At 43.6% G+C, this 22,486-nt stretch overlaps 2 protein-coding genes across 2 annotated transcripts; both read right to left on the bottom strand.

Moving 5' to 3' along the window:
• Positions 1-8: 8 nt before the first annotated feature.
• On the bottom strand, positions 9-4,782 carry LOC145443464 (general transcription factor 3C polypeptide 1-like). The gene is made up of 2 exons (XM_080321433.1): positions 1,482-4,782; positions 9-1,406 (listed from the first exon to the last, which is right to left on the bottom strand). The coding sequence occupies exon 1, from the start codon at positions 4,780-4,782 to the stop codon at positions 1,696-1,698; it is 3,087 nt and encodes a 1,028-aa protein (XP_080177559.1). The 3' UTR covers positions 9-1,406; positions 1,482-1,695.
• Positions 4,783-4,831: 49 nt separating this feature from the next.
• On the bottom strand, positions 4,832-11,874 carry LOC145443466 (inactive rhomboid protein 1-like). The gene has a single exon (XM_080321434.1). It carries the CDS (start codon positions 9,568-9,570, stop codon positions 6,880-6,882), a length of 2,691 nt encoding a protein of 896 aa, XP_080177560.1. The 5' UTR covers positions 9,571-11,874; the 3' UTR covers positions 4,832-6,879.
• Between the last annotated feature and the right edge of the window lie 10,612 nt (positions 11,875-22,486).

Raw genomic sequence — 22,486 nt, forward strand, 5'->3', positions numbered from 1 at the left:
CAACTAAATTTATCTGTATATAAATAATTGTTAGAATGCAAACAAAATAATAAAATTCAACAATCGTTGAACACAGTGCCAGAAATGACTTGGATTTGGAAGTGGATTGAAACAGGCTCAACAGGGTTATGCAACTCGTCAACAAATATCTTCGATAATCGTGTTCCCGTATATACGTAACATCGGGAAAATACAGAATAGTAACACTTTTACGAAGTCTGTACCATGAATAACTTAATAGCCAACAGGCCTTCAACTTGGCTACGTTAAGGATGACAAAATACGGTACCGGTAACCCTAGAGTTACGGTCTTAGCAAACAGGACATGGCACCAATCAGGGACAGAATTACACCTACAGGAGCGAGTCTCCTATGCGCAGGTAAATTTACACTATTCCACACAAAATCCAGCCTCACCCCAACACCAAAGGGAAATTCAGACTCAAGTCAGGAGAGTTAGAATGAGTTCGTGTGCCTTCCTGATAGTCTCGAACGCAATCAAATTCCTTCGCACACGACAATATATCATTATTATTCACAGATATCTTAGGCGGAAATGATGGTACTGTGGATTTATGCTTGTATCATTGCATAAATTTTAGAAAACAAAGTAGGTAAAGCACTTTTATTGCAAGCGTGCAATTGACCTGAATATAATATGCATAATTTTGAACAGAACCATAAAAGGACAAGCGGACATTTCCATCATTTCAACTAGAGCCATTCATCACAAAACGACCGATATTTTTTCGTTGTTTACAAAAAATTTTGAGGATCAAAATGACTGAATACATCCCAATTCAGGTAATCTCTATCCGCAAAAAATACAAATGAAATGATACTCCGGCAGGCAGATCAGATGAGAACCAGTCCCAACACCATCACCTCGCCAACCCTTATTCTATTCCTGGTAATATCATAAGCGACAAGTCCCTATCATTTTGCATCGAGTCAAATAGTATGATCCGGTTAACCACCATAATCCAAACGTATTCACATATTATCTCAAGCCACAAGTTTTGAAATCTGCAGTTGAAACAAAGTCACTGTAAATTACCTGACTTGATCAGAAAGAGCCAAAATGATTACAGTTGAAATAATCGTGGCACAATAGCAGTGATGAGTTATCACAATAGCATCAACATGACAGTACATTGATACATAGTATCAGTGATGATTTAATCAGGCAATCAAAACGACATGAGTACCAAAAAATGAATAATATATTGATATTGACATAAACCCGAAGATTTTCAGCTTACATTCGTCAGGGGCAGGGGTAATCGTCATCAACTAGTAGACTAGTATCAACAATCGTATACAATGTTCTTTCCAATAGTTGCTGACGATAACCCTCGACGAGTTTCAGTCAAAAATATTTGTGTTTATTTCAATATGAATATGTTCTGCAATTGTGTAGTGAAGTCCTGTACCTCCGACAAGCTCCCCGAGTAACATAAAAAGGTGATAATAATAAACACTCAAATACATGAGAGATACCAAAAGGCAGAAACAGTGAGATTCATCGCAGACTCTGGGAAACTTTCGAATTGAAACGCACCGAAAACGATATTTCACAATAAAATGCACAAATTCCATAGCGCTGGTTGGGATGTCGCACATTGCACCGAAAAATACTTCAAGTAACTACCGCATTCCTTTGCGTATAACTGACGCAGGGTCAAAGCCAGTCCGTTATTTACGGTGAATAATTTTAGAAAATCGTTTCTTGTCAGAGTTCAACAGAGAGCTCAAAGGCGATGGTCGGGTCGCGACTGGCCGGATCGCGAATTTACGCTTGACGCCGGGCCACAGTTCCGCACGTTTCTTTCTTTCTCGGTTGCTCACAGTGACTTTGATTTCTTTCGCCGGACGTCTCGCAGATCGTCCCGTTCCAGATTTTCCAGTCGTTTCTACAGTACTTTTCGAATCTTTGCCGCTTACCCCCGCGGAACCCACGCAGTCGATTATTCTCGACTTCACCTCACCGGGAATGTCGGCATCTGCCCGCAACCGCCTTTTACGGCACTTATCCGCTTTTCTCTTGTTCCAGGCTTGAGGAGTATACCAATTCTTGGGGAGGAAACTGAAAAAACTGGAATCAAGGCCACCAGCGCCGAGACCGTCGCCAGGTATGTGACCATCGTCGCGAGGCTCGGGCCGGGTTTCAAGTGAAGATTTCACAAACTTTCCAACCGCAGTAGTGCACAGATGGCCAGCATTTGTTTCGCACTTCATGTACTGCAACGAGCCGAGCTTAGTCTGCATGCAGACCGCTTGCATCTTATCCCAAAACGACTCTAGCGTATGCGCGTCGTCTAATCTATACGCTATCCTCTCGTAATTCTTTTCCGCGACTTTCATAAATCCGGCGCAGCTGGTACGCGTATCCACCACAGTCGCGTTCCTATGCACGTACACCATCAGACTTTCCTTCGGCATGTGCCATCCGTTGCCGACTTTGCATGTCATCGTCACCAGGCCCATGAAAAATAACTGGTGTACGCTTTCGACGAGAGAGTAGATGAACCTTCTCTTGCCGAGAAACAAGCACTTGATGCCCGACGGTAAGTGTCGGACCGGCGTGTGACTCTTGTCAGCGTCCCGCAGATACCCCTCCAGCTCTTCGGTCATCCGCCAAGGTCTGTGAAACTGACACAGTATCGACAGCGGCATGATCGATGCCAGTTCTCCGATTTGCAACCATTTGCGGTCGACGTGTGTGTGGATAGAGGCCGACGGCAGATATCGTTTCCATGTGAACTCGGAGTTGTAAAGTTTCAGCGCGGCCGCTTCCAAGTTACCGTCATTAGCCGTATCGGAGAGCAGATGGCCGTATGCCAAATACCACAAAAATTCGTGTAAGACACGCAGCCTTTTGAATCTCGGCTGTAAATACGGATTAACGGGATTCTCCTCTATCGCTTCTTCCTTCTTACTCATTTCACGCTTCTGATTCTCCGCCTTTTCCTGCTCTTGCCTGGCGATACGACCCTCCTCGCGTGCGATGTACTCGAATCGTTCCTGATCTATCGCAGACTCGTACAGCGCGTCGGGACAGTCCAACGAGCGGAGGAAATGAAAAGTCTCGGTCACTTCTCTGTGCGTGAACTGCACCTCGTCGTGTTTCAGCACTCCGTTCGCATTCATTTTCTTGACAAGCCTGGTAACGGAAATGGAGTCCACTTTACATGTGACGCCGTCCTTCTCGTCGGCCGTGGTGATGAGTTTTTTGAGCTTGGTCAATCCGGTGACTATTTTTTCCCCGTTGACGAACTCCAGAATGAGATTGTGACGCTTGATGGCGCGCGCCGTCAAATTCGCGTCCCACTTTTTCAAGTGAGTCATGTCTGACTTTGTCGTCAAATCAACGGAAGGGTTCAATTGATCGATTCTCGATTTCTTAGTTTCTTTCAATTTCGAACTCCCGGAGTTATTAGCATGCAAATCTACGGCTGCAGCATCCTGCGTGCACTCGTCATACTTCGTCGACAGCACAAGTTCCTGCATTTTCTTTTTGACCGCAATAAACTCCTCGCTTTTGCCGCAGTTACCGGAAACTGTCTTGGGAAAGTACATCATAACGCGCTGCTTGCCTCGATCGATCAGCACCGCGTCCAGGACGTCCTTATGGACCAACGAGGTGATGATGTATCTCGCTTCCAACGCACTGATATCTTTGACAAGCCGATGCATGTCTGCCTGGGACACCCCCCTCGCCGCGTTTTGCTTGATAAAATCGTACGCCTGGTTCAATATCGGTTGATTGAGTGTCAGCGGCACCAAGACGAGATCATCGCTGTGTACGACCGGTCCCGGGTCGTCTTGTTTTTCAGCAAGGGCGGCTGTCCATTCGCACACTGACCGTCTCTGCTTTGAAATCGTGATTTCACCCGTTTTTGTCAGCATCCTATACGCTGACCTAAACTGTATCAATCGTGTCTTAAATTTCTCTTTCAAAACGCCAAGGTTCATAGACTGGTCAGGAGCGTTTTGCAATTCCGTCAAAATCCCCTTCATAACTCTGGCGTTGAGCGCCAGGGAGGTGCGCTCGTACTTTTTCAAGTTCACCAAAATCTGAGTGCACGTGCGGTTAGTTTTGTAAGTGTGGTGGGACTTAGTGACCAGCCCGACAACCTGCAACGTCTTTACGATGGCCTGGTAGGCCTTATTGCGGAAATTCAATTTGGCCAGCCGCGACTGGATCACGCCTTCCCACCTGGAACGCGCGATCAACTCCAACACGCAATAGCAATGATCGCTTACATGCTCCAAAAGCACGCGACTAATATTTCCCGATAGCATCGCGTGTTCTCTAACGGATTGAGACGCCACAACGACAATCCGTTTTCGGCCGTACTTGGCAAAACTCGTGGTTAAATCTAAGGATTGTTCAATGATATCATCTTTGATATCGACCCTCTCGCTATAATCCGAGCAACATCCGCGTATGCCCTCCTCATCCGTTTGTACCGCACTGTTACTATACACTTCCACTAGTGTATCGAGCTCGTCTGGGGCTGTGGCTGTAGGCACTTCTTCCTCATCTAGACTTTTAGTCCGCTCGAATACCTGTGGTTCCTCACGAGGTCTCGGTATTTGTACGATTCTCAGCGGCGTGTGATCCAGGATGAATCTCCACAGGTACTCGCGCAGTTTATCGCAAACTTCATACGGAAGTTTTGGTTTCCGACGATTCATGCGCAGCCATAACGTAGGCAACGTGATCCCGTCCAGACCTTCGAGCGCGATTTCTTCGACGCAAATTCGTCTGATGTCCATCACGGAAACGCATGAATGGTTTAACGCAAGTCTAACTAGGGTAGCTCAATTTTATCTGCAGATATAGAAGCATCGAGATGTAAATGACACGAAGAAATACAACGACAATCGTTGAACACAGAGCACAATAGGACCTGGCATACATTTATACATAGTGTCGAGGTGGATTGAAACAGGCATAACATGATGACGGTATCTCTGTGTATGCAAAATATAGGAAAATGCACACAGGGCGATATAAACGTTTCCGCAATGTGTGCATTACAGATATCGTTTACCAGTAGGCAGACTATAGATGCTTGTGTGAAGTTTGTAATAAAAACAATGTCGGGATAAACCATGCTCAGTGCAATTGTGTATTCATCTTCTGAATGATGTCAGTTTGGTAAAGATCAATAATCCCGCCTGATGAAATGATGTGAAAAAGATTATTAACACAATATATATAAAGAGGTATGGCGTGTAAATATAGCAACAATATATGTCGGCATTTATGTAAGTATTCTATTTGGCCCTTTTTCAAGAATCGCCCATTTTGATTAAGGTCGTAGTATCGTTAACGGAAGATAGATATCCTTTGAAGAGAACAACTACATCAAGACACTCGACTATAGGTCGAATTAGCCACAAATCTGAATTCTGCAGTCAATAGCATGGAATCAGCTAGAATACAGATATAGTCCACAACAGTAACAATAGTCCACAACAGTAACAATTTGATTTGATATCGACGCAGAAGGTGCAAAACAATTAACCGTCATATCTCTGGTGGTAAGTGTCGAAGTGACATAATGGAAATGATTGTACTCTGACAAATGCATCCAGTAAAAGACAGAGTCAGAAAAGTCAATAGAATGAAACACTTGACAAGCAAAATTTCAACTTGAGTCCTTTGGACCGGGCTCAGCAGTAGCAAGTGATGATAAGAGCATAAACTTTGCAACAAGGCTTTATGAATTACAGTGGTTCTCAAACATTACAATCCTATCGGTTCTAGACCGATGTAGCCATAAATCTGCCTCAGGCCGAGATGATAGGGTCAAAGTACTAACGGAATTATATTTCAACCTAGTTCAATCGGGTATGTTCCAGCAATAAAAATCAGTGCAACACTGGGATTCTTCCCGAAAATTACAGCCAACAACGACTGAAGCTTTAAAAGGTCTCATTAAACTCTGATACCACAAAGCGCAATGAAACATAACTCCAAAACTTCACAATTATCAGGTTCAATTCTCACTTGAGGAATGATATATTGACATAACAGTGATTCTATTTGGTCTGACATGATGCGAAATATTTAGTAATGCATAACATTATGTCATATACATTATGTGTGGATACACTGGCAAAAAAATAATCACACAAGCACTTGTGTTGACAGATATCACATTTTTTACATAACTGCATACCAAAGGCGATGTTCAACGAATAACATTGTAAATATGATAACACAAACACACAAAATCGGCATACGCGCCCATACAAAATCATCACGGCACATGTTGACCTATCAACTTCGAAGTAGAATTGTTGCGCCTTTGGAATAATATTGGGTTCAACCAAAGGCCCTACAGCGGGACGAGTCATGAAAGGAATTGCAGCAGAACCCATTTTTATCAAACTGTGGAGCGTTAAAAGGATTGGCCGCATAATAACAAAAATACCATAAGAGAAAAATATGTCAGGTAGCCTCAATAAGCAAATGACAACACAATAACCAGAGGTTCTCAACCTTTTTAAACGTCTGAAAGCGATAATTACTTTGAAGCACCCTAGCCCTTTCGAGTAGGCTACTCCAAGGGCCAGTAAGATCTGGGACATTTTTTAGTAAAAATGGTAATCATGCCTTAAATCACGGCCTCATTGTCAGTTGGAGTGCATTTATCGACGACCCTTTGTTTAAAATCTTCAGCTTACCAAATGCTACTCAGAATTTGGATGCGGCACCCAGTCGAGAGAACCCCTGCATTAAATGTAGCCTATCATTGAAAGCAAGAGTATACTGCACTGTACTATAACAATGTCATGTATTATAATAAAACGCTAGCTATAGATAAGATGATTGACAATCCACTCTAATTGAGGGGTCTGAATTCAACTTCGATCAGTGGGAGTAAAACCGTGGTTCGAACAGAACAAGGGGATGATCTCGATGCAGTTGAGATATTGGCAAATTTTACAGTCGGTCAGCGGGCTGATGTAGAAAAACACAATCAAGAGCGCAAATATCGCGCAGAACACCAAAAAGCATGTGATCACTTGAATTCGCTTCCTCCGACGGTCAAAGTCGCTGAACGTGATGTAAGGAAGGAACACAAACGACAGGAGCAGCCCGGACAGGAACCCGAAAATGTGCGCAAAGTTATCGATCCAAGGAAGCAACCCAAACACAAACAGAACCAGAGCGATCACGGACAGTTTTCCCAGGGCTTTGCCAGGCGACTTCAACAGCTGCCAGCTTTGCAACACTTCCACAAAGAGACAAGCCAAAATACCGAAATGGGACCCGGCCGGCCCGACGTCGGCGCGGTACGGCAAGAAGATAGCGGAAGCCAGGTTTCCGCTGATCCCGCTGAGCATGTAGATCAATGATATCCTCAGCCAGCCGGCTAATTTCTCCATATCCTTGAGCACGGTCATTTGGAACGCGACTGATATGGCACAGTGGACCACGCCCGCGTGTAGCAAAATGGAAAGCCACAGACGATAGATCTGATCGGGCGACTGCGCTAGCCTGAACTCGATGAGCCCGCAAGTGTCCTGCATGCAATTCACTTGAGAACACAGAGTTGCTTCAGAGTGGAAGACACCTCTTTTATTATCGCAGTATTCCTTTGTTACAATTTCGCACTTTGCCTCCTGCCCGATACAACAAGGGTGACCCACCAGATCGCAGGACATATGCTGCAGCGTGGTGTCGCTCGTATTTTTCGCGTTGGCGCAGATCGGCCACTTTGTGATGTCATCGGGCCATTCATCCGCTTGACCGAGCACGTAATCCGCACACAAGTTTGGATCTTGACCACACACAGAACCCGACTGACGGATTTCGACTTGACCGTCCGGGTTTGTGTACCCGGGCGGGTCGAATTCGGGGTCCGGCCATTTGATCCACGTAGCGAACAAAGAGCTGCACTCGTCTTCGTTGGTTTGAATGCATCCGGAATTGTCTTTTCGCACGCAGCAAGCCGACTGATTCTCGGCCTTCATTTCTTCCAGCAGCAAAGAATGAAGTTTCGGGTCTTGCCGCATGCACGGCGAGTACTTGGCGCCCAGATGAATCAAGTCTTTTGTACGCGGGCCAATCCAGAAATTTTGCGGCTCCGAAAACACTTCGCTCACTCTGGACAGGGACTTTTTGGTGGTCGTGAAGCTCTCTTGAAAATTCGCGAAACCGATCGGAGCCACACCGTAGACAGCCAGCGATATGATGCACACGACAATGTGCACGAACGATATCCAGTACGAAAAATACGGCCTGTGATCGTCGAAAGTGTTTAGCTGGTTTTCGACGTAGCTGTTCAAGCGCTTCCTAGTCAGACGCCTGTTAAGCCAGTTGCCCACCAAGCCTTTTCCATATTCTCGCTTTTCTTTACGACGAAAAGCCACCGAAAGCATCCTCTTCACGCCTGGCTTACGGGCGTCTTTTTGAGCCTGCGCCGGTTTTTCGGGGTACTGCTGTCGCGGCTGTATGGCGGGGCAGGATTCTTCAACAGGCGACGCGACGATAAAAACCTCATCCGGAAACGACTCTCCTTCTAAAATCGTGGGCATCTGGTCCCGCATAAACTCTGTCGTGTCACCTTCCTCCGCCTCCGCAGGGACAGCCTCTTCGGCCAAACTCTCCATCGGATAGCTTCCCCGTTCCATCGACTTTCCGACCAAATCATTCATGATGGACGTACCTTTCACCATCGCGCTCACAACTTTCCAGCTCATCTTGGCCACGGAGTCCTTGCGGTTCCGGTAATCTTGTCTTCGCAAAGTGGTTGTAGAGAACTGCGCACCGTATCTGGAGGCGTTACCGCCTAGCGATCGGTTTCCCGGGGTGACGGGTGTTCGCGGCGGGGTGCTGATAGCCAACGGGCCCCCGGCCATCGAATTGCCTGCGTTCATCGAATAACTTTCGGATATATCCGGGGTGCCAATATGGCGTTTTCCGCCACGTCTCGCTAAAGGATCAAAAATTTGAGGGGGAGCTTGCGGCGATCCGGAAAAACTATGAAACGTTTCTCTTTCTTCTCTCTCTTCCATTTCTTGTTGCGCTTGCGGTTTCAATTTCCCATATTTCATGCTGCAGTATCTCAGATGACGCAACCGCCATTTGTTCTGGTCTTCGTCGCAGTTTTTCCCGATCCCAACAAAACTCTCGGTGGCTTCCATCATACGACGCGACCCGCTTCTAAGCACGGCCGCACGCTGCAAGAGAGAATTTTGTCTCTGAAACGTAGACCGTTTATGCCTTGAGCCGTCGGTGTTTCGTTTAGAACCGTGCATCGTGGCACTGAAGCTTCGGTGGTACGCTTTCTGCGCGGACACACTCTGAACGTGAGCGGACCGCGGCATCGGCACGGGATCTGGCGATATTGTGTCTTCCGGTATGCGTGATGCCAGTCTGGCTTTCGGTATGTCCAGCTTCAAGTTATGTATGTTTCTTGACGGCCTACGTTCAGAACCTGGATCTGGGTCTGACAGGGGCTCTGTGACGGGTGCTGCCGCACTGCCAGTGTTATCTTCTGTGTCGTCAGACCGGCCAGGGTTTCCATCTTGATCATCTTCCATCATGAGTTCAATTTCAACTAGGCAGCTATTAAAAATACCGAAAATCTGAATAGAAAATGTGTTTAATGATATATTAGGCACCCGGCACCGTATTCAGTAAGAGCCTGTATGATCAACTGACTTCTGAAATTGAACATCAAACAGATAGCCTAATATAGATCAAAATGTGATACAAAAATCGTGATAAAGCGGACTATATATTTTCCCACATGCCATGTTGATTGTAATGACCGTTATTTCTAGGAGATCCTACCACCAAATTCAATCGCCATGTTTGACACAGGGTTATCATGGCATTTGAAAACAATTCGAAAACATTGCAGCAAACAATACGTTTATATTGCAAATTGATCCCACTCGAAGCTTTTCGAGTGGCCCTTTTCAGAAGTGACCGCCAGTAAATGAGGGTAAACAAGCTCGAAATATTGAAAGAATTTTGTCGTTGTGATGTAATAATGACAAGTACACAGAGTCGTGAACGGGAGTAAACAACGCACGGTTACAGTACAACGCACACAAAATCAGCTGTACTATCTATCTCGTCCTGAAGAAATGCGCGTTCGATGAAAAGCTATGTATCATGTCGAGCAAATAGTTCAAAAGAGTGAAATAAATGACACATATTCACCTTCAGCCTCAAGAGAGTAGAAGAAATGTGCGTTCGATGAAAAGTTATATATCATGTCGGACAAATAGTTCAAAAGCGTGAAATAAATGACACATATTCACTTTCAGCCTCAAGAGAGTAGAGGCCAATAAATACCCTGTGTCGCAGTCGCAATATTGAGCAAATAAGCAGGATTCATTAAAGCATAATAGCCAATTGCACGGTGGCAATGCTTGCAATTCAGGACCTAGAATGTAATTATTGATCGGCGATATTGCAATGCAAAGGAACAAGCTATCAATGAAATTGATCTCATCTTAATCCTACATTCGTCCTAAGAAACTGGGCATGTCTAGGCTAATTGCTTGCTTGAATGCTTTCTTATTCGAATTTCAAAGAATAGGTTTCAAGCTAGATGAGCTATTTCGACCTTAGATAAGCCGTGTTTCCACAAATATCAGTCGACGTGCGTCACGACTCTTGTTACGGGTTTTGGGATCAAGAATCTGCAATTCTATGCTTACAACAGAAAGGGCGTGTTTCTGCCATCATAAGCGGTTGAAGGGACCGAGGCAATAGTCAACTGTTAACTTCAACAAATCCCACTTCAGATATACATATAATTACATAATATATATATATAATTTGCCCCTGAACAGGAGCCATACCATATTATGTACGTAATATACATGCCATCAATAAATCCAGTGCTAAAACTCAACCTATCAACAGATGTATATAATTGAGATGATGGCAGATACGCAATATGAAGAAAGACAAGCCTATAAGAAAGCATATTCCACAATCCACATTATAGTCTTGTCATAAATTTATCCAAGTGGATAGTTAGCGTATCTTTTCGAAATAGTACATTAAACGCTCTTGTATTCGACATTTCATGCTGGTGACGTCATATTTTGCGCTACGATTGTTGATATACGATGTTCTTTTGAATTCTCTACTACCGTAGTTGCTAACGATTACCCCTGACGAGACGAGTTTGAGCCGAAAATATTCCGGTTGATTTCAATCTGAATATACTATTCAATTCAAGTAGATACCGAAGGCCCAGTTTGAAATCCCGGTAGCCTGCATTCAAGGCAATAAATTTTGTGTGCCAAGAGGGTTCTCAATGTCACACCATGTGATGTGGTGTGATGTGTGACATAAAAGGATATATGATACTCGTCATAGATCTGGTGGAAAAGACCATTAGCAGTCGAGCACCAATATTACACTTATACAACAACAACAACAACCATGTGACGTGTGTGCACTGTTCAGTGACTGTGAGTAGAATCTTTGGTGTGAGACCATATGGGCCGTAGGGCCTAGCATCAAGCATGTATACTTTGTATGGTATATAGGCTAGTGAAGGAGTATATACTTTGAGATTGTGGCCCAGAAGGTTTGCCTGGACGAACGGGTCTTGAGTCCCTTAATCGGTGACCAACGTCGATTAAGGATCACAGTCACATCACATTTGATACGGACCTAATATATGGTGATATCTGATAACAACAACGTTTTAACCAATGTGGCATACCGGTAATGCTAATGTCAAACACAAAACTATTTTTCTACAACATAAATATATACCTCATACGTTTCTAACAGTCGGAGTTGTGTCACCAACTATAGACAACTAACAGTCCCGAGCTTCTTCCGTTTCCCGCTCCCCTCGCCTCGCCACTCGACAACGCATCTGAATGTTGTTTCATTCTGGTTCTCTTCCGAGATGAATAATGCTTTGGATTTAGACTTGGATTGGAAAAATGGATTCGAGATGAATTTGGCCTTGTTTTGAACGATTTTTTTCGGTTTGGTTTGGTTTATTACCAATTTTTACCAGTTTAATACACCAAAAAATTGCGATTCAATGAAAAAAGGAAGGTGTTGAAACGACTTGAAGTAGTCTTTGGAATCAGACACCCACCTTGGTCCCGGTTCGATTCCCGTCGGAGGTTTATCTGGGCTCCTCTTCCAGTGTTGCCAACTCCGGATGGAAGAAAATCGCTAAAACTAGTGTATCACCTAAAAATAGTACATTGAACGCTCTCTCATTCGAAATTTCATGCTGGTGACGTCATATTTTGTGATACGATTGTTGATATACAATGTTCTTTCCAATTCTCTACTAGTTGCTGACGATTACCCCTGACGAGTGTCAGCCGAAAATATTCGGGTTCATTTCAATATGAATATACTATTTAATTGAATATTGAAGTTCTGTACCTCCAAGAAGCTCCTAAAACTAGTGTTAAATATCCTAGATATCGCTAAATATTTTTTTTAAAAAGCGCTAAAAAAAGCCCTAAATCTGCATTAATCGCTAAAGGTGGGAAATTGAATCAGAATATCAATACATTCTACTCAGCAATATTTACCTCGTCTTGGGCCAAAGTCACTTTATCCAGTTCATAAAATATAAGAGTCATCTCCAAGCGGCACAAAAGGTGCAGTGCTTTGCGATAAAGCAGATCGCTTTGCGCAATGATCGCTCTGCGTGACCTGACCAGGTTTGCAGTGTTTATATAGCTCAGTGGTTTGCAGGCATAACCGCTCACTATATAGATGTGACACGAACTGCCGTTCTAAGGGGATTTGAGGTAAAACGCCTCCTAGATAAACAAGTGTCTTGCTCCATGTGTCCCCGAATACGTGATGCGATGTACCGTGGAAAGGCGCTTGACTCCTCTAAACTTTGTTGGAGTACCTGAACTCCACATGTGACTTGACCCGACACAACACAATTTGAACCGGGTTTGCCAGCCCCTATAAGAATCGACCATGAGAAAATAATCCGAAGACCAACCCGGGGTATGAATTATCAACGAAAAACTTAAAATACTCCGCTTCTACTAGTTGTAACTGAGTCAAATTTGTTTTGCATCGTCTTTGAAGACAACTCAGCTATTTTATGGGGTTATTTTTTTTTAATTTTCCCTAATAAATTAAAAATTTTAATCGGTTCTGCCGAGTTTTATACTTGTTAGAATTGAACCAAATTTGGTGTGTAGCGTTTTTTTAGCGTAACCTGACAATTTAATCAATGAATGGCTGGAATCCGGAAAATGAAGTTAGTTTTGAACAGCCCTACTGTGTGTATGCGTCCTCCATGTTTGAAAAAATCAGTCGAATCATTGCACGTAGCACTGAGTAATGAGCAGGACCGTAACTGCCGCATCCCAAACCCCCCAATTGGGGGGCAAAGCTCGAAGGGGCCCAAAATTTTTTCGTGAATTAGCATAAATTACAGAGTATTTTTGAAATTTTAGGCAACTTTTTCAAATTTTGTTTCGCGCTGGATGCGATTTCAAGCCGCAAAATGTTTTGATTATTTGGTACTCTTACCCCAAGAAAAACACGCAAGATTTATAGAAATGGACATATCGACGTCAGCCATTACCGCACCGCACGACGCCCCAAGACATATAACGATGTAGGACATATTACATGCGACTCCAGAAGTGTGCCAGAACGATCGGCAGCGCGAAAACCTTGGCCAAAAAGGACTGTCCTTACAATGACCGAAAACTTTGTTACATGTAGATTTAATTGCCCATAGGCGCCTAAATGACTGGTGCCGAATGTTCCTGTCTGTCTGTCTGGCAATCTGAACCTCAGAAGACGATATACCATCCCGCAGGGAAAAATTATATGCCAGTGAAGAAATACCAATATGAAATCGTGTGCGTGCTTTAGTTTATAGTACGTTTGAGCGATACTGTATTTTTAGATAGGCCTATAGCAGACAGGAGGTCACGAAATAATATCATGTAATGAAATCATACCAACGGGTCCGCCAGCCCGAACATGTATATTACGGGCCCTACAGTTGCAAATACCATTCACTCAGCTCTACCGGTAAATCTCATAACGTGAGCAGAGAGAGGACAAGAAATTGCTAGCAATATATATGCAATTCCCGATGTTATTGACCGATTTTATCATGAATTAGCCTATCGAAAATTTTTGCGCTTGGCGCTGGCTCACTATAATCAGTACAGCTAAATTCGTGGCAAAAGCGAACAACGTTATGGGAGGAGGCCGTTTTATCACCATATGGGAGCCCAAGACCCATGTTTTTTTTTTGGGTCCTGATGAAATGCTGTTTCGTTCCTGCCAAAGGGTATAATACGCCCGAAGATATTTAATTATTATTGAAGGGCCCTACCTTTTCATCATCATCATCATCATAAATGCTTTATTAGCAATTTATATCGGTTCAATACACCAACAAAATGTGATGAAAAGATAGAAAGGTGTCGAAGCGTCTTGGAGTAGTCTATGGAATCAAGACACACACCTCACCAAGCTCTACCGGTAAATCTGATTACGTGAGCATTGAGAGGATAAAAATGATAGCAATATATGCAATTCCCGATCATATTGACCGATTCAATCATGAATTGTTGAAAATGTTCGTGCGTCTAGGCCAGATAGCTGGCTCACCCAACGGCCCCCCAATAAATAGATGACAAGTAGCGGCAAAGAGTGGATAGCCAAAGGGGGTTGTGGAGGGCGAAGCCCCCCAGAGGTTCGGCTGTCACTCTAGGTTGGGCCCAAGACCAGCGTTTTTTTGGGGGGGATGCTGACGCAGTGCTGTTACGGCCCTGGTGATGAGCACTTATCTATTGAGTGAAGCTACTCCTGCTTCGGCTGAAATTTCACCTTAGTACTATCGTGTGACCGTATCTCAAGTGTGCGGTAAAGATCCAGATCAATGTGCAGTTGTTACAAAATTAGTGTTCAATTTTTTTCTTGTTACGTCAAAAGGGTACAACTGTACTTGTATATACGTAGGGCATATTTCGCAAGGCATCAGTGCATACTGTAGAGAACACTCATGCAAGTTTAGATGATTATTTAGAACAGCGAATAATGGAATGTGGTTAAATCTAAGCCCCAAAGTTACATAAGTAGTAGCCTACGCACAGAGGTGGTGAAAGTAGTCAAGAAAGCTACTGAAGTAGAAGTAGATGTAGCGACGCAAAAATCCACTCAAGTGCGAGTAGAAGTTGTGAAAAATATCGTAATTCGTTCGCATAGTGTCAAAAGCTCTGAATTGAGCTATCTGCAAAAGGTGCAGAGCTTTCATGATTCATATATTGATGCCTCCCTGGAGGTATAAATTTTCGACAGAATACGCATTCGTCCGCATCCTGGGATGAAAATGATAGCATTGATATTGGAATGCGACACTGATCCTTTGTTTATTCGAATACCCCGATTTAGAAAATTTCATGGTATGGTAGGCTTACCATACGTCCTCTTTTAAGAGGATTTGTCCTCTTTTTTGACTTTTTTGAAAGTGTCCTCGGAGGACGCCCTTTTGTCCTCTTTTTTGAGATTTTGTCCTCTTTTTTGAAAATTGAGGTCAGATTTAGAGGAAATTGCGAGTGATATGCCGCAAATTAGTGCAGAAGTGAAGCTCCGGCGGGTATTTCGGAGGGAAAAGTGGTGATTTCAGCTCTGAGCGAAAAGAAGACCTTTTTTTTTTTTTTTTTTTTAGTCATCCACCTAGCAATGTGGAGTGAAAAACGTGTTTTTGAGCTCTGAGCGGAAGTGATGACCTTTTTTTCTTTTTTTTTTTCCTTTTTAGTCAACCGATCATGAAGCGGGTGAAATTTACCTGTTTTTGCGAATTCTTCTCCAGTTTTGCTTGTCTGAAATTTCTGAAAAAGTGTCCTCTTTTTTCATTTCCGAAATATGGTAAGCCTATGGTATGGCGCCCTCCCCCGTATTATAAGGCCCGTAGTTTGGGTGATCAGCAGCACGGAGAAGTGGTGTCGGATACGGCGTTAACACATTGCGCGATTAGTAAACGTTAATAAAATATGGCTGATCGTACAAATGCCATATAGTTTAGCTTTATATTTTCGGAAAATAGAGACATTTACTACACTTGCTTTTATGCTTCAATATGTAGGCTATAGGCTGTTGTTCTCCAGACAAAAGAATCATCATCATCATCATCATCATCATCATCATCATCATCATTGGTTTATTAGCAATTTTATCAGTTCAATACACCACAAAAAATGCGATACAATGAAAAGAAAGGAAGATGTCAAAGCGACTAGGAGTTGTCTATGGAATCGGACACCCACCTTGGCCTATAGGCGATGTAAAGAACTGAAACTATTTAGAACTCAAAATATGATACTGAGAATTGAAAGAGAAATATATATACTACTTCTAAAAGGCGGAAAATATATTTCATGTCTTTTATCCAGAAAGTTTCAACAGTGGTCTGCTAAGGTGTAAAGCTAAAAAAAAAGCAAAATCCACTTTTCCAGATTATACGACACGCCATGGGATGCCAGATTACGATATGATAGGTTAACGCTAGATTGCGAAATGCTAGTATCAAACGGTATAATGGACCGTATTTACTGTGATGAGATATTTGATATGGGCGACAATGCGGTGTGAACGGAACCACTCAACCCCACTACCCAAATCATATCAATCTACTGTGCGTGAAGCGTGACGAAAATACTGGGCTTTTCTCGACTTTTATGAAAATTAAATGTTGATACTCCGTGAAAACCAGGGCTTTGGAGCCGGAGCCGGAGCTCGGAGCCGGAGCCATGGAGCCGTGCATTTTCACCGGAGCTGGAGCCGGAGCCGGAGCTCTACATAAAATTCAGCCGGAGCCGGAGCTGGAGCCAGTTATTTGAGAAGTAGCTCCGGCTCCGACGTATTCCATAAGATGCTATATTATATATGCAACAACCACGTCTGCTGATTTATCATTGTTGAACAGCAGGCCTGAATTTTAATGCTGTGCACAGCAATGGCAAAGAGTAAAGTGCATTCTAGTGCAACTATGATGTTATCGAGAATTGACAAGTATTCATTATGACGTCACAAGCCGGCACGGCGGCACCCATGTCTTCGTTGCTATATCGGATGTTACTGACGGCTGACAGACTCTAGATTACAACAGATAACTAACCTATGGGTAGATTAGTAATCTATATAGACCAGGGGTGGCCAACCTTTCCGGCTAAAGGGGCACATGCAATTGACGAACGAGTGCGCGGTCCACTAGCTGCGCCAAGCGAGTAGAATTTTCAAAGTTTATAAATAAACTAGGTCAATGAGTATATTGCGGGTCTACTGTATACCGCCCGGTATATAGGCTCAGTTTGCAAGGACACGACTATTCGGCGTCTGGCCACATCGATATCGAAAGTCTCCAAAAATATGCGACAATCATTTTGTGCCTACATTTCACCATCGACGATCTTTATGCGAGCGCAAACGCGAAAAGACTTTCTCCCGTAATTTTGAATACGGTTAGACTCAGTCGGGTAAATTAGGCGTTTTTTATTTTCAGTAGGGGGTAGGCTACCAAGCAAGAAATCGTGTGAAAATTAAACACGCGAAGCGTGATTCACTACTATTTTAGTTTATTGTAATGTACGACGATTTACTGAAAATGTGACTGGACCCTGGATCTGCCAATGCGTCGGAACTGATATTGTAGTCATCAACATCCCAAGTGTCGCAGCCAGACTTGTAATTTTTGGTTGGCATTGCAAGTTCACAATCTGAGCAATTCATTTTCGATAATATAATGGGAAATTACCTCGCGGGCCACGCAAAACCCTCTCGAGGGTCACATTTGGCCCGCGGGTTGGCCACCCCTGATATAGACGGGTCCATTCGATAATATCGGAGCCGGAGCTGGAGCCGGAGCACTGGTAATAATGCGGCGCCGGAGCTAATGTATGACAGAAGAAAGCTCCGGAGCCGGAGCTGGAGCAGTTTAAATTTACGGCTGCTCCAAAGCCCTGGTGAAAACAGCCCCGAAATTTCTCAGGCTCTATTTCTGATTAGAGGATTAAACCATAGTGTCCTACATGGTGTCGACACCAGCAAATCTCATGCCTCAGTGAAATTGTAACACGTCACTACTTCCATTTGGCTACAGGCAATTTGACGGTCATTTTTGACCTGCTTGACGAGCATTAAATTTGGTAAAACGGGTATCAATCGAAAGCTGACTCTGCACTGATTACGATAATATAAATTTTATTCCGATCGTGGCCCTGCAACTCCCACAATCAGCCTCGATATTTTCATTGTTATGGAGATTGGCATTGGGACGCAACAATGCTGTACAATGCTGTCTGGCCCTTTTTCTCTTGAGCTACTCTCTCGTTTCGCCTGACAGCATTGTTGCGTCCCAATGCCAATCTCCGTAACAATGAAAAATTCGAGACTGATTGTGGGAGTTCCAGGGCCACGAGCGGAATAAAATTTATATTTTCGTAATCAGTGCATAGTCAGCTTTCGATTGATACCCGTTTTACCAAATTTAATGCTCGGCAAGCCGGTCAAAAATGACCGTCAAATTGCCTGTAGCCAAATCGAAATTGTGACGTGATACAATTTCACTGAGGCGTGAGATTTGCTTGGGTCGACTCCAGAGATGCTCGGATTCCGAAATTTCGGGATCCGAATCTATCCGGCTCCGGCTGGAAATCGAAAATTCAGAGTCTGAAAAAATCCGGCTGATGAATTCCCAAATAGGAATCCGAAAAAATCCGGCCAAAATAAGGCAAATTTTTCATATGTCAGCAAAAAAATCCGGCTGAGATCCGAACGCCAACGCCAATTGAAAATCAGGATCCAGTCCGGCTACGTTGAAAATCGATGAAATCTTGCTCCGACTCCGGCTCCTGAACCGGACTGTGGCCATCTCTGGTCGACACCGTATAGGACACTATGATTAAACTACTTCTATTTGATAAACGGAAAATAGCGACAAGTAACTAGATCACAAAATATTATGAAATAGAGATAGAAGTAGCGAGAAATTAGATCTACTCGAGTAAGTACCGAAGTAGTGGAAAACTACTTGAGTATTTCAAAAAGTAGACGTACTTCGTTACTGACCACCTAGATATTGCCCACGTTGGACGTTGGAAATCACGATTCTAGGCCAATGTCGATGCCAGATTGAAAGACTACTCCAAGATGGTAAAACACCTTCCTGTATTTTTGTATTTCAAACTTGCGGTGTTTTGTAATGATGAAGCAATAACAAAACGAATCAGCGACAAAAAGATGTGTTTCATTGCGGGATTAACATAAACCTTCTAAAACACAAAGGCAACGCATACTCCAACGCCGCCAAATCCGCCGGTCTTTACCAAATGATCACCGAGCCTACACGCATAACCGAAAAGTCAAGGACTTTGATCGACCACATATATACCAACTCGCGCGACATGGAAATCATTCCATTTGTCATTTCGGCAAAAATCAGTGACCATAACCATATTGGTTTTCTATCACAAGAACAACAAAGGACACCCCCCGAAACATATCACCTCTGCAGACGACGAGAGTTAGTGGACGAAGAAGCGCTCGATGATGCCGCATTCAATCAATTTAAAACAACAGCCATCCCCCACATCTCGGTAAACAACTTTGACGAAAAATTTGTAGAGTTTATGTCTGCTATCAAATCACTGCTGGAACAATTTGCACCTCTACAGCGCCTTTCGAGAAGTCAAAGAAAATTGAAGCGAAATCCGTGGATGACCACAAAGCTGATTCAACTTATCCGTAAACGTAACCGGTGGCATAACCGAATAGACACCAAGAACTGCCCAGAACATGAACGAGAAAGATTTCGACGTTTCAGGAATCGCACCGTGCATCTCATTTCCAAGGCAAAAGCAAAGTACAATGAGAGATTTTTCAACAGACACATAAAGGACACTCGAAAAACATGGTCAGGACTTAACTCTCTCCTACATCGAAAAAAAGGCCATAAGTCTGTTTCGGAAATTGTGAATTCGGATACCGGAAACAAACTTTCAGACCCGGCGGCCATCGCGAATCACTTCAATGAATATTTTTGTAACGTAGGCCCAAATATTGCTTCTTCTATTACAAAACCTGTGTCGGCCAGGTCAGAGGTGAGATCGATATCCCAGTCAATTGTGCTTGAACCTACGACCAAATACGAAGTAGAAGTAGCCATCCACAAACTGAAATCACACAAGGCCGACGGCTATGACCAAATTCCATCATGGTTTTTAAAAATGATAAGCCTGCATATCGGTCAATACATGGCCCATTTTTTCAACTTCATGATAGAAAATGGAGTCTACCCAAGCTTTTTAAAAAAAGCCAGAGTAGTCCCTGTACACAAAGCTGGGGATAGAAGTAATGTCACCAACTACCGTCCGATATCCGTTCTCCCATGCATCGGGATTGTATTCGAAAAGTTGCTCCTCTCCCGCCTGTCCTCATTCCTCGCCAAAATGTCTGTCATTTCCCCTCAACAATTTGGCTTCCGAAACAAACACCAAACCGCTCATGCCCTCCTAACAGTGGCCGAACAGTACTATGATATCTCAGAGAAGCGAAATGTGGGATGTAGCATTTTTCTCGACCTAAAAAAAGCGTTTGACTGCGTAGATCATAAAATTCTCATCTCGAAATTGGCGCGTTACGGACTTCGGGGCCCACAACTTGAGCTCATGAAAAGTTACCTCACTGGACGCCAACAAATGGTAGCGATCTCAGACACCTTGTCCTCTCCTCACTCGGTGACCCGTGGTGTCCCCCAGGGCTCAGTACTTGGACCGGTCCTTTTCACCTTATATGTCAACGACATTTTTGAAACCTCCTCATTGAACACCACACTGTTCGCTGATGATACTCACCTCCTCTCTTCCGCATCTTCGACGGCAGAGCTGGATGCCCTGACTGGTGACCAAATGCCCAAAGTCCATGAGTGGACGGCCCAGAACAACCTTTGCATAAACGCCTCGAAATCGCAATTGCTGACAGTTAATTCAAAAAATAACCTAACCGTTAATATCGCTGGTCAGCCCGTTTCCAACACAGATAATGCCGAATATCTCGGAGTTTTACTGGACTCGAACATGTCCTGGAAGAGTCATATTCAGTCCCTAGAAACTAAATTATCACCGAAGTGCGGCCTGTTCTACAGCCTTGGGCGCTTCATGCCAGCATGGGTTCTTCTGATACTCTTTAAATCCTTAATCCAATCGAAGTTACATTATGGCATCCTCTGTTGGGGGGCTGCCAGTAAAACTGCACTCAAGCCATTGCAGAAACTACAGCATAAAGTGCTCCGAATCATAGCTAGGGCCCCAAAGGTGCCTGGCTGCCCATCCAATAAGTCGCTGCTGAAGAGATTCGGCGTCCTAAACATAGAAGATATGCGGAAACTAGAAATCGCCAAGTTTATGTATCAGTTTCACTGCGGTCGTTGCCCCGAATATTTCAATGATTTCTTTACCTCTGAATCAAAAGCGCACAAGTACAACACACGCGCGTCCACGTCGTCCAAATATCATATGATCGACCGAAAAGATCATCGCTCCATCAAATATGCTGGACCTGATGTGTGGAACAGTATCCCGCCGGCCATCCGACAGTCGACGAGCATGTCCACATTCAAGTCGAAATACAAGCAATTACTACTAAAGAAATACAGTCCATCCTCAAGATTACCGGACCACGACTGACCTATCGATCTCGCTTCCCATGACATGCCGCCCTATTTCTTGTCGCATTCTTCTTCTATACTATCTTCTTTACTTTCATTCAGTGTGCATGCCTCCTCTTTACATCGCCTAGGCCAAGGTGGGTGTCCGATTCCATAGACAACTCCTAGTCGCTTTGACATCTTCCTTTCTTTTCATTGTATCACATTTTTTGTGGTGTGTTGAACTGATAAAATTGCTAATAAACCAATGATGATGATGATGATGACCAGAACATAATCTGACGAGAATCAGAACCGGAGTCAATTGGTGCTGATCGTAACGCGTGTACCGAACATGACGCTTAAGATATGGCCAACTGTTATGATGGCAAATTTATGTCCGACTTCACTCTGGTCTCTGGTCGTTTCGGTTATGTTTCTCCTATTTATTGCTCAGTGGGCGTTGATTTCTCCTCTTACTTGTACATTTATTAAACTATTCAATTTTGAAACTACTCCCGGAAAAGCTTCCGTTTTTTTGGTCAGTTTCCGAAAAATTTAGCATGTTGCAGTTTTGTAGTGTTTTCACCTGTTTTGAAATGATGAAAATAATAATAAACTGATACGGTACTGATACTGTTTCGTAGTTAAGCACCCTACTCTACTGGAATCTCGGTAGGCCTATACGTCTTGCCTGATATAACAGGTGAGCACCGATGATTCTCCCAGTTCAAGTAATTCAATAAAAAATAATTAAAAAAATGAAACATGAGTGTAAGCACAGGACACCGATTCTATCATACAGGGTTGAGCAGCTCTTCAGA

The sequence above is a fragment of the Botryllus schlosseri genome, chromosome 7 (assembly GCF_051294905.1).
Source record: "Botryllus schlosseri isolate E-star chromosome 7, Bs_hap1, whole genome shotgun sequence".
NCBI classification, from domain to species: Eukaryota; Metazoa; Chordata; class Ascidiacea; order Stolidobranchia; family Styelidae; genus Botryllus; species Botryllus schlosseri.

Excerpts from the sequence above, each read along its gene's own strand:
- LOC145443466 (XM_080321434.1), bottom strand. The coding sequence starts at position 9,570 with ATGATGGAAGATGATCAAGATGGAAACCCTGGCCGGTCTGACGACACA.
- LOC145443464 (XM_080321433.1), bottom strand. The coding sequence starts at position 4,782 with ATGGACATCAGACGAATTTGCGTCGAAGAAATCGCGCTCGAAGGTCTG.